General features: G+C 39.0%; 1 protein-coding gene across 2 annotated transcripts; it reads right to left on the bottom strand.

Moving 5' to 3' along the window:
• Positions 1-670: 670 nt before the first annotated feature.
• On the bottom strand, positions 671-11,365 carry mon1a (MON1 secretory trafficking family member A). 2 transcript variants are annotated; one of them, XM_058054069.1, is made up of 6 exons: positions 11,226-11,365; positions 10,392-10,543; positions 9,381-9,755; positions 7,369-8,134; positions 7,102-7,249; positions 671-5,673 (listed from the first exon to the last, which is right to left on the bottom strand). In XM_058054069.1, exons 2-6 carry the CDS (start codon positions 10,513-10,515, stop codon positions 5,533-5,535), a joined length of 1,554 nt encoding a protein of 517 aa, XP_057910052.1. In that variant the 5' UTR covers positions 10,516-10,543; positions 11,226-11,365; the 3' UTR covers positions 671-5,532. The 2 variants fall into 2 exon arrangements, with proteins under 2 accessions (XP_057910052.1, XP_057910118.1); XM_058054135.1 differs by having other exon boundaries at positions 11,259-11,325.
• Positions 11,366-11,539: the final 174 nt, after the last annotated feature.

Genomic DNA, 11,539 nt, shown 5'->3' on the forward strand with positions numbered 1-11,539 from the left:
TTTTAATAAGTAGTATATTTTTATGCTATAGTGCAGCTGCAAGTGACCTGCACCATAAGAGCAGGGAGGGGGGGCAAGGCAGGCAACGCATGGGGTCCCAGCCCAGTTGACATTTGAACTTAACGTTGATGAACTCCTATGAATTTTTGCCTGTAGTCAAGTCAAAAAATAAATGTTTAGCCTCAACAAAAAAAATCAACGCAACAGTTTCCATTAGTCTTTCTTAGTTACGACAACTTCATTTGAAATTGCTTTGAACCAACAAACAATATTGCATTGCACAAATTAGCTTTTCCTCTTCACTCAAAGCTTATTTTAAGTAATGCTTACTGAATAATTGTTGTCATAGGGACAAGTTTTTAAGTTTGTAACTCAAAGAAATATGTTAAGTCAACCGACTTCATCATTTTATTCAAAGTAGTTTAGTTTGTTGTCGAATTAATTATAATAACAATGCACACAGCTTTTTAAGTAGCAGTAACTTAATATATATACTATATATGTGTGTGTGTGTGTGTATTATGTTACCAAGCTAATTATATTAAGTCATGGCAACTTGAATTTTGTTTTAAGCTTACCAACAATAAAATTTGAGTGTATATGACATTCTAAATTAAGTTCATGTAATAGCCAACATTATTATTTGAACATAACTTAAAAAATAAAGTTAGCAACTTGGAAAGTTTATCTAGATCAGGGGTCAGCAACCCGCGGCTCCAGAGCCGCATGTGGCTCTTCAGCCTCTTTGTTGTGGCTCCCTTTGCAATGCTTGAATATTTTTTAACACCACAGTGGGGAAAAAGCATGTCTTTGTAATGAGTTTTAAAAAATCCAACTTTGTGTGAGTCCATGAATGCATCCTGACTGAGTTCTGACTGGTGATTGGATGAGTACAAGGATGAGCAGACAGGATGCTATTCAGTTCTCTCTCACAGGTAAACATTAAGGAAAATACTTTATAAATACTTTTCATACTTTCCCAAAGCTATTTGACAATTCTAAAAAATAAATTAGAGATCATATAAAACAGCGACATTGGAACTTCAGGTATCAGGTAAGTTTACAGTAATTTACACATATATTTATGTAAGTTTATATTTAATATAATACTAGCAAGAGTACTCCAACTTGTTTTTTTCTTATCTGAACTACTTTGATAGCCCCAAATTCCCTCCAATTTTGTTTTAAACATACTATGTTTTGCGGCTCCAGGCTATTTTTCTTTAGTGAGCAAGGGGGTGAAATGGCTCTTTTCATAATAAAGGTTGCCGACCCCTGATCTAGATCAATGAATTACAATTTTTACATTGCATTTATGTATTAAATCAAGTGGTGTCAACAGATACTCTGAATTACTTTTTAGAGTGTACGTAACGCAGGCAGAGAGAAGCCGAGAGTAACGCTCCATGAAAAGATCAATTTACTGAAATTACAAACTGATTAAAGCTCAACTCGTAAATTCAGTAGCGTTTAAATTAAAAACACACGAATTCCTAAACACATACATAAACAATACAAATATTCTAGACATTTGGAGGATGATGTACCCCTCAGGTCGGGATTTTTCTTTCTACTCATCGGTGCATAATTCTTATAGTAGGATAGACTACTTTCTGGTCGATGCCAAACTGGCACCTTATACAGTAGATGCTCGGTATCACAGCATTGTGATCTCAGATCACAGTCCACTCTCCTTCTCAGTCTGCTTAGACCATATAGATAAGCCACACACTTCTTGGAGGCTGAATCCTTATTTGCTTACAGATAAAAAATTCCGAGATTACTTAAAGGACCAAATTTCATTGTACTTTGAGATGAATGATCTCCCAGAGACGTCTCCCTCTATTCTGTGGGAGGCGTTTAAAGCCTATATTAGAGGTAGCATAATTTCATTTGAAGCTTCAAGGAGAAAAGCAAACATATCCAAATTAAAAGTTCTAGAAGAACAGATCAAAACGTTGGACCAGGAAAATGCGCGTTCTCCATCTGCATCACTACACAGAAAAATAACAACATTAAAGTATGAATATAATCAAATTATGTCTGTGAAAATAAGCAAAGCATTCCTGTACACTAGACAAAAGTTTTTTGAATTTGGTGATAAACCACATAAATTATTAGCTCGGCAACTCCGGAAAATGGAAAGTGATAGGACAATTCATAAAGTAAAGGCCCATGACAACACTATCCTTACAAAACCCAAAGATATTAATAACAGGTTTCTTGAATTTTATACTGATTTGTACACTTCTAAATCCACGTCAGAATTTGAAATTATGAATAAATTTTTAGACGAATGTGAGCTGCCGAGGTTGACAGCTGCAGACTGTGAATCTTTGAACGCAGAACTCACAATCGAAGAGGTCCAAACTGCTATTGCCTCACTAAAAAGTAATAAAACACCAGGTCCTGATGGCCTCCCTGGAGAATTATATAAAACATATAGGGAAAAGTTGTCCCCCTACTTATTAAAAGTATTCCAACATGCTCAGGAAAGCGGAGATTTGCCTCCAACACAAACTGAAGCTGTGATCACCGTAATTCATAAAAAGGGAAAGGACCCTCATGAGGTTGGTGCTTATCACCCTATTTCACTCTTAAATGTGGACGGGAAGTTATTTGCCAAAATACTAGCAAACAGACTGGGCCCCTTGTTGGGGAGGTTAATCCACCCAGACCAGACGGGTTTCATACCAGACAGACACTCCACTTTCAATTTGAGACGCCTGTTTAATATTCTCTATACAGAGAGACTATCACACGCTGACCTAGTCGTCATTTCGCTAGATGCCGAAAAGGCTTTTGACCAGATTGAATGGCAATATTTATTTGAAGTTCTCAAGAGATTTAACCTCGGAGATAGATTCTTATCATTGATTAATCTGATTTATAAAAGTCCTACAGCTCAAATCCTAACTAATAAAACATTGTCCTCCCCATTTAAGTTGCATAGGGGGACGAGACAGGGTTGTCCCCTCTCCCCCCTAATCTTTGCCCTTGCTATTGAACCACTAGCGCTAAGCATTAGGCTTGATGCTCGGATACATGGATACACAGTTAAAGAAACAACTAGTAAAATATCACTATATGCGGATGATATCCTTCTTTACTTAACTCATCCTCAAGAATCTATTCCACTACTCCTAGATAAAATTAATCTGTTTGGTACTTTTGCAGGATATCGGATCAACTGAACAAAAAGTGTTCTAATGCCGGCTCGTATAGATGTTCTGACATCCTTGTCTAATCTTCCATTCAAAATCTCCCTAGATAAATTCACCTACTTAGGGATAGAAGTGACAAGAGAATACACCTCTCTCTTCCAAGAGAACTTTCCGCCCCTAATTGAAAGTCTGCGCTCTAGATTGCTGTTCTGGGACGCACTTCCAATCTCAATGATCGGAAGAATAAACGCAATCAAGATGGTCTTTCTCCCACAAATACTATACCTGTTCCAAAATATTCCAATATTCCTTAAAAAATCCTTTTTTAAACAATTAGACTCCATAATTACACCCTTTTTGTGGGGACATAAACCCCCTAGAATCGGTAGGAAATATCTCCACAGACTAAAGTCTGAAGGAGGATTAGCTCTCCCAAATTTTCTGTTTTATTACTGGGCCTCAGCACTCAAGAATTTTATTGTCTGTCTAAATACCACAGAGTCCCCACCCAATTGGCTAATAATGGAACAGGAAGACTGCCATCCACATTCACTAGCCGCAATTCTGTTAGCACCAATTCCGATCAGTAGATCATTATACAACAATAACCCTCTTATCCACAGCATGATTCGCATTTGGAAACAAATTAAAGCCAGTTATAACCTAAATTCTATATCCCCTGCTCTACCCATAGATAGAAATCCTACTTTTGCCCCGTCTGGTCTGGGGGGAAGCTTTGCCAAATGGAGTCAGAAGGGTATAAAATGTGTTGGACATCTATATATACAGGGTATCTTTGCCTCATTCTCTCAACTACAGCATAAATTTGGATTGGAAAATAATTCTTTCTTTCAATATCTGCAAATTAGAGATTATATACGTAAACATATGGAGGACTTTCGAAATGAGTCAAAAACATTAATAAATGAGTGCCTGAAATTGACAATAGACGAACCAAAACTGATAACACGCATCTACAAAGCCCTCCTGTCAATGACCCCCTCTCCAGCTCATATACATAAGCATAAATGGGAGAAAGAACTTGGCGAAACGATTACGGAGGATCTCTGGGATAGTGCACTTGAAAAGATTAATACATGTTCGCACAGTGCCAGACATTGCCTTATTCAATTTAAAATTATATACATGCTCCATTTCTCAAAGGAAAAACTACATAATATATACCCAGATGTCTCACCTATCTGTGACAGGTGCAGATCTTCGAAGGCAACTCATCTTCATAGTTATGCACTTTGCCCCAAAATATACTCTTTTTGGTCTGGTGTTTTTGATATAATGTCCAAGGTTTTGGGGATTGTGCTAAAGCCAGAGCCTTTGCTCATTATCCTTGGGGTTTCTGAATCCTTTCAAATGTTAAATAAGGCACAACAATGTTTCATTTCATATGGTCTCATTATAGCGAAAAAACTGATTCTAATGCTATGGAAAAGTGTAAGTGTACCATCAACTAAGATGTGGCTAGAGGAGTTGACGAACACACTCCATCTGGAAAGAATAAGATATATCTTGAAAGACAGACTTCAACATTTTGAAACATCGTGGCAACCTTTTGTTCAATATCTTGTACATACGAATCAAGCTTAATGATGGATGTAACATGTACTACAAGATTCAAGTGAGGTTTTAAATGGGTCCTCAACGGGGAGGGGGGGAGGGGTGGGCTGGCAACCTGCTTTGTTGTAATGATGTTATGTTTGTATATTATGCTTTGTGTTCTGAGTTTGTATCTTGTATATTTGTGTTATAAAAAAAAAAACCCCAATAAACATACATGGGAAAAAAAAAAAAAAAATTAAAAACACACAAAGCAGATTAGTACCCTTCCATTAAGACGATGGTTTCATAAAATAAACACTGTAAATTCAGGACAATTCTTTAGGGAGTGCTTTTTTTTTTTTTTCTTCTTCAAGGATATGCACGGAGGTAAATTGTCATCCGTGCTCGTCATAGTTAAAGGTCATCCTGTGCAGACAACACAACAGGACTGCGGTAACTCGTGCCACCGCGTAACTCGGAGCAAAAGAATTCCAGTTATGTTTTAGCACTGAAGCCTGTTCGATTCTAGAACAGTTTGTTGTGGAATGGTTCTAACAGTATATAAATGTCATCATTCGTGATGGGAGATGCTATACTGTATATAGCATGATGCTTTCATTCATACTAAAAAACACTTTTAAAACAAGCAGCTAAAAAGAGCTGTAATTTACTATCATACAATACCTGCTTTTATCACATGACTGTGAATGAATTTAGCGGAAACCAGACGTGCATAGCCTTGACACCCAAACAGACACCGAATGTGTGCGTCATCGCAGGTCATTATGTGCAGGGTTTGTGCAAAGAAGCCTCAGTAAGTGAGATGACTCAAGATGAACAGGCGATCCTCCTCCTTCCTGATCCATTTCAGCAGTTTGTTGACAGCAGAAATAGCCAACGCCTTTGTGCCCAGGGGACTGAAACACATGTAAAGCTCGAAGCCGCTTGTCACCTGCGGGGAGAGTGTAGGGAGAAAAAAAAAATTATTTACATGCTACAGTACATCTTGTTCAAATTTGGGTCTGCATTGTCACCAGGTTTTTTGTCTTTTGATTGACATTTCAATTACAATGTTAAATACTGATGAGAAATTTAAGTTTATTGTAAGTAAGTAAGTTTTATTTATATAGCACCTTTCTCAGAAATAAGTCACAAAGTGCTTCACAAAAGGCAAAACAGAGAGTTAAAATACACATAAAAAAATACAATAAAACAACGTACAATAAAAATAGACATAAAACAGTACATAAAAACAGTATACAATAAAATAGACATAAATATATGATGGTCATAGTACCCTAAATCTACTGAGCTGGGTATGCCTGCAAAAACAAGTGAGTTTTAAGGTTACTCTTAAATGCATCGACAGAGTCAAGCGAACGTAGGGAGGGTGGAAGGTCATTCCAGAGCCTCGGCGCAACAACCTGAAAAGATAGGTCTCCTCGGGTCCTAAAACGACTACGAGGGACCATGAGTAAATTTTGATCTAACGATCTCAGCCTCCGAGAGGGGGTATAGCTTTTAACCCTTGTATTATGTTGCGGGTCAATTTGACCCGTTTCAGTTAAGGTTAACAAGGTTAACTAGCATGATTTGTTAACCCTTGTATTATGTTGCGGGTCAATTTGACCCGTTTCAGTTTTTGTGTTAATGACCCTAGATGAGGAAAAGTCACAAAATTCCGTGAAGAAAAAGAAAGGATAACCAGTACTTTGGTCAACACAAAAACTGAAACGGGTCTAATTGACCCGTAACATAATACAAGGGTTAACAAATCATGCTAGTTAACCTTGTATTATGTTACGGATCAATTTGACCCGTTTCAGTTTTTGTGTTCATGACCCTAGATGAGGAAAAGTCACAAAATTTCATGAAGAAAAAGAAAGGATAACCAGTACTTTGGTCAACACAAAAACTGAAACGGGTCAAATTGACCCGTAACATAATACAAGGGTTAATGATGTGTACTCGCATCATTATCATGAAAAAAATGTCCTCAAAGTAATGTTGACTATATTTATTTATAATTTTATCAGCAATAATTTGTTGGCCAATTATCATTCAGGCAAAGTGTAGCAGCGTAACAGGATTACTTGCCAGCTATTTGGACAATAACGACTGTGTGCTAGCAATGGTAGACTCTAAGTTACTGTATATCTGTCCCTTGAGAAGATATAATATAGATATAATAATGAAGATATAATATATTATTCATATATATCATATATGAATAATATATATTTTAATAATAATAATATTAAAAATAATTAAAAAAAATAATAATAATAATATATTTTATTATATCTTCATTATATGAAGATATAATAAAAATATAATAAAAAGGTTTCCGAAATGTGAGTGCCGTCAACACATCTCTTACCCAGGCCATCATGTTTTCAGTTTCACCACAGCGGTAAAAGTAGCGTAAGGGTCTGGTGGGATGGTGCAAGTAACTGTGAAGGTCCTGGTACAAACCCATTAGCCTCTCCTGCTCTTCGTCTGACTGGTACACCATTGGGAACTCTGGACTGGTGGCAGAAAACAAACCCATTAGCTTTAATTGACTATTCTGAGGCAATATTATTCAGTGGTTCTTTCACAGTGACCCATAGTGGAAAAAAAAAACAATACATGTTGATAAGCCCACCTGGTATATAGTCCAGAGCTCTTGGATTTGTACAGGAAGTGTCTGAGTTCTGGAATGCCAATCTGTGCCAAAGAATAGCTGGGGGACTTCAGCCCCTCCTTCAGGGCTTGATAGGCACTGCGTTTACTGACCCTGTCTAGAAACTTCTGCTTGCACTCGGACATGTTAAAAAAGTCCTCTCGATCCGTTGAGACTAGAATAAGACACAGCTCGGACTTGGGCTCCAGGTAGGAAATATGAGCGTGGAAGAATCCTGCAGTGTTGAACTTCGGCAGACAGATCGGTGTCCAACCTTCACCCTCTCGAAACGACGAGGAGGAGCCAACGAGGTTGAAGACAAGGTGCAAATCTATATGGTGCAGGAACTGGTCCTTTTTCCTAACCAGAGTGACCAGGCGGTCTCCTGCAAGCAGAATGGAGAAGACCAGGTTTTTGGATTTGGCAGCCTGCAGGCTGGACGAGATGACGTCCCTGGAAGAGCTGGGCAGCGGCAGGCAGGTGACGGCGCTTAGCAGCAGGCCCGGGTCGTGGTCCAGCCGATACAGCAGGTTGTCGGTGAGATACTCTGAACCAGCCAGTAAGCGCCGCAGGTCGTAGTTCTGCTTGTGCTGGAAGATGTGGTTGAGCTGGGTGAGGGTGAGGAGGCTAACGATTTGGTAGTACACATACTGCAGCTCCCTCAGAAGCTCCTTGTCTGATTGACAGGTGCGGGAAACGCCCACCAGGACCAGCGGACTCTTGGTGAGGAAAACCACTTTGCATCCATCTGATGAAAGAGGTCACATAGTCAGGCCTGCAATTGTTCGCGATGTCATTCAATTCTAAAAATAAAGTCAGTTCAACGATAAAATACAATAGTTTCCCAAAGTGTATTAATTACACAACATTTAGCAGTCAAAACCAAAACATATTTCTAATGTCTGCTATTTCTAAGCCTATTTCTGCTCATTTGCATAGACCAGGGGTGCTCACACTTTTTCAGCATGCGAGCTACTTTTAAAATGACCGAGTCAAAATGATCTACCCACTACAAAAATGCAAAACATCTATTTATTTTCAAATGTATTGAGGATTATTTGTACGTACAATGTATGTTGATGTACCTTACATAACCAAATGAGCCAATATTGCAAAACACACATAATTAACTATTAACATTTTTTGTAATTACCTGAGTTTACTTTGATGACTTGCACTGAATTGAACCAGCCAGGGATGCATAGTCCGGACAGTAGCTGCTGATAGCCAGCCTCACGCACACTTCCAAATGTTTATCAGTCATGGATAATATCCGTATCATAATATCCGTATAATATTCCATATCCGTATGGAAGTGATATGTTTTTTGCCTTTTTACTTGGTCCAGTTTTTGCCTTTTTACTTGGTCCAGCTCCTTCACTCATTTTAGTGACCATAAACTTTAGCGAGGGCTTAAAATCTCGCAATTCGCCGACTAGCTTAGCACTTTGCATCGTTGTTTACGCATGAGCGGTGACCTAAAGGTCAAAATTCAGTTGTCATATGATTGGTTGTCCTGTATGTCAATCAAGTAACAGGGATGGGTGATAGGCTGACATCGTAAGTTCTGCTGCACTTAGAGACGTTGTTTGATTTGATTGGTCGCCCGAAGGGCAACATTCAGTTGTCATCTGAATGGCTGCCCTGTATATCAATCAAGTGACGGCATTGATGCTGGGATGATATTTTTTTAATGTCACGCCGCGATCGACCAGCGATCGACCAGTACCACCTCCGCGATCGACCGGTAGCTCGCGATCGACTTAATGAGCACCCCTGGCATAGACACTTCCTTTTAGCAACATTGTGTTTACTGAGGTGTAACGTTTGTAACGTAGCTTTCATGTACTCTGAGGTCTTGCCTGATGTCCCAAAGTTTGGAGTTTTAGAGGCAGATTTTTCCTGAAGATGTTGACCAAATACCGATTTGCGTGTGTTGAACAACAAAAGTTCCACTGTATTTTTTGTTTAATAAAATAAGCGTTTGTTCTGACCTGCGTGAATAGAGCGAATGATATTCTTCTCAGCCTCAACAAAGGACACGAGGGCCATCATCACACCCATGGTGCTGGACAGAGCCTCCTCTGTGCCATAGCGGGTATAAATTGGCTTTCCGGCCTCGCTCAGCACAAACATGTGCTTTTTGTGGCTTCTCCATGCTTCGCTGGACACATCCTCCTCTTTAGTCCTGCAGTCTGATGGAACGTTCTGTTGCTCCTCGACTCGTTCATCTCCCACCAGCGCTCTGATGCCCTCTGCGCAGTCCCGAGATCCGAGCACCTCGGCATCCGTGTGAGGCTCTTCAGCCTCAGCAGTCAGATCCTCAAAAGACCGTGCATGAACAAACATGGCACTCTTCTGACCAGCACCTGTGTGAACCAGAGTAAGGCTCAACGTACACACAAGTACCATCTCAATGAGCAAGATGCAGAAAACTGGGAAAAAATTGAACAGTAATTTCTCACAGAACAAATGTTGACAATTAATGAGCATAAAAAACAAGTTAAACTACATGGCAGGCAACAGCTTGTCTGTGGCAACCCAACACGTGAACGCTTTCACCCCAAGTTAATAAGTGACAATGTCATTTAGTATGCATGTTTCTTCATGGAACAATGGGTTCTTTTCCCTGCAGAAACTACTGTTCCTTGTCAATGCAGGAAAAGCACAGGTGGAAACACTGAACACTAACATTAACCAAGGATGACTGTTCCTTCAATTGTTCCCATAAAGCCTGTCAAGAGACTGAGCATGCATAATCGCACTGATCCTGTATGCCACCATCTTTAATGGTTTGAATAATATGCAAAAGCCTGCTGCGTTTTAACATTTAACATTGTGACAACTGCAAATATTGGGATGTAGAAAATTCTACTTTTAATCAACAATTTTTATTTAGGATTTACTTTGACAAGGCAAATTAATTGCAAATTAAGTACAGATGCTGGAAAGTTGAGGCTTGATTCCAAATGCAACATCTGCAGCTGAATGTTAGACCGCCTCACCTGGTTCTGTTCCCTCCACCAGACCCGGTGTGGGACTGTCAGACCTCTCGGAGCGAAGACGGTCCACCGGTGCCAGGGTACCGTTTTCCCATGGCACGGAATGCCTTTGGCTGTCTCCATCCATCACTATTATTGGCAGCCCGGATGCATACCTTGGAGAAAAGTCAACTTCAGTTTTGTTTTGTTTTTTTTAACTAAGGGTTCAACTTTTAATATACCCTAACCCAGCCCAACAGTGTTGGTGCCACTTTGTTTTTTTTTCTTTTACTTTCTTTTGACCCTACAATGTTTATGTGATTCAAATTCACAGCATCCCTACACAGCATCATAGAATGGGGAATTGTTTGTTTCCTTATGAAGGTACATAAACAGGGCAAAATATGACATTATTATTATTATTATTACACCTGTTTAATGACAGTTTCGTTTTCACATTAAATGTATAGATCCTTAATGTCAATCAGCTTAACACTATGAAAATGCAGTTGCACGATTGTTTGTACACACCTAATGTTATGGCCAGTGAATAACCTTCGTCATGACTCACTGCTGTCACTCCCAGCTACGGTTAATAAAGGTGTGAAGTGTGAAGACAGCACATAAAAATACTTAGAAGTGTTAACAAAAAACTAAAATACGCAATTAATTGTTTTCCACGCCGAAAAAACGTCAGAAATGAAAATGACTTGACAGCTAATGTTAGATTCGATTCGATTCGATCACAAGTTAGCGAACTACTGTAGTGCAGAGTTAAATCACTGTTTTGCTCCTGATAAAGCACTTGAAGAGTTCATTGAGTTTTGGATTTTTTTTTTTCTTTTTACAAATCACTACCTTTCATTCCTTTCGGTTTCTTCAAACACCCACCGCTGACAACTTGTTTGCAGATAGTAGTCTCACTTCGTCTTCGTTTTCTGACGTCCGTCAACATGCCTCTGCCCGGATGCGGAAGTAGGGACATGAACTTCTCTTCCCTAATCACGCGAGAGATGCGTTCGAGAAGAAACAGCTGTCACGCAAAATAGTTGTTGTAATATGTGTTGATTATGATCCGTAATCCGGCTTTATTAACGTAATTACAGACTAATTATAGCATCATATAAAATATATATTGTAAACAAAATTAGGAATGATAACTGTACACTTTC

The sequence above is a fragment of the Doryrhamphus excisus genome, chromosome 1, assembly GCF_030265055.1.
Source record: "Doryrhamphus excisus isolate RoL2022-K1 chromosome 1, RoL_Dexc_1.0, whole genome shotgun sequence".
Taxonomy (NCBI): Eukaryota; Metazoa; Chordata; class Actinopteri; order Syngnathiformes; family Syngnathidae; genus Doryrhamphus; species Doryrhamphus excisus.

What these genes read in the sequence shown, in the direction of transcription:
- mon1a (XM_058054069.1), bottom strand. Translation starts at nt 10,515, where the DNA reads ATGGATGGAGACAGCCAAAGGCATTCCGTGCCATGGGAAAACGGTACC. An exon ending in GGTGGAGGGAACAGAACCAG is followed by an intron (nt 9,756 to 10,391) that starts GTGAGGCGGTCT and finishes TGGTTCACACAG; the next exon opens with GTGCTGGTCAGAAGAGTGCC. An exon ending in CTGAAAACATGATGGCCTGG is followed by an intron (nt 5,674 to 7,101) that starts GTAAGAGATGTG and finishes CTCTCCCCGCAG; the next exon opens with GTGACAAGCGGCTTCGAGCT.